The sequence below is a fragment of the Sinocyclocheilus grahami genome, unplaced genomic scaffold, assembly GCF_001515645.1.
Source record: "Sinocyclocheilus grahami isolate Dianchi unplaced genomic scaffold, SAMN03320097.WGS_v1.1 scaffold211.1, whole genome shotgun sequence".
Classification (NCBI taxonomy): Eukaryota; Metazoa; Chordata; class Actinopteri; order Cypriniformes; family Cyprinidae; genus Sinocyclocheilus; species Sinocyclocheilus grahami.
The window spans coordinates 500683-501182 of record NW_015505390.1 but is presented as its reverse complement, the minus strand read 5'-3'; the positions used below and the strand labels follow the sequence as shown (position 1 = coordinate 501182).

The following is a 500-nucleotide window of genomic DNA, read 5'->3' as shown; positions in this document are numbered from 1 at the left end:
AAGAGAAGACATTCAATTACAAGACTGATGGAAAATTACATTGACGCATTTACGTGAACACCAAAATCCATTCTAAACAAAAACAGACCACTTGCAATATCAAACCCTTCTGAGACAGGATGTCATGCGGTCATTCATTGGTGATATTGCATTACTGCTCACTGCAAACACACCACAATTGAGCAGCAAATCCAAACATGATGGTCTCACACACTGAAAATTAAACTGAGCTCAAATCATTTTTGACATATAATCTACATCTATCTATATCATATTTTTTGTGAAAAAGCACTTTCGCTTTCAATGTGGACAGACAAATTGCTTGTCACTGGAATCTTCTTAAATCATGTTTTTTAGGACACCCTGTTATAGCTAAAATAACATTTTAGACCTAAAAATGAAAACATATGCCTACAAAATGTGTAGGATAAAGGGTTCTTTTTAAGTCTGCTTTGAGTAAAAGCTGAATATATATATATTTGTGTATACACTTTCACACA

At 33.4% G+C, this 500-nt stretch overlaps 1 protein-coding gene across 1 annotated transcript in view; it reads right to left on the bottom strand.

Moving 5' to 3' along the window:
• Nucleotides 1-500, bottom strand: part of LOC107595956 (protein unc-13 homolog B-like) — a 40835-nt gene that overhangs the window by 35912 nt on the left and 4423 nt on the right. Inside the window, exon 6 of the mRNA XM_016286558.1 lies at nt 89-90. Coding sequence (XP_016142044.1) covers nt 89-90 — 2 coding nt within the window. The remainder of the gene's footprint in view (nt 1-88; nt 91-500) is intronic.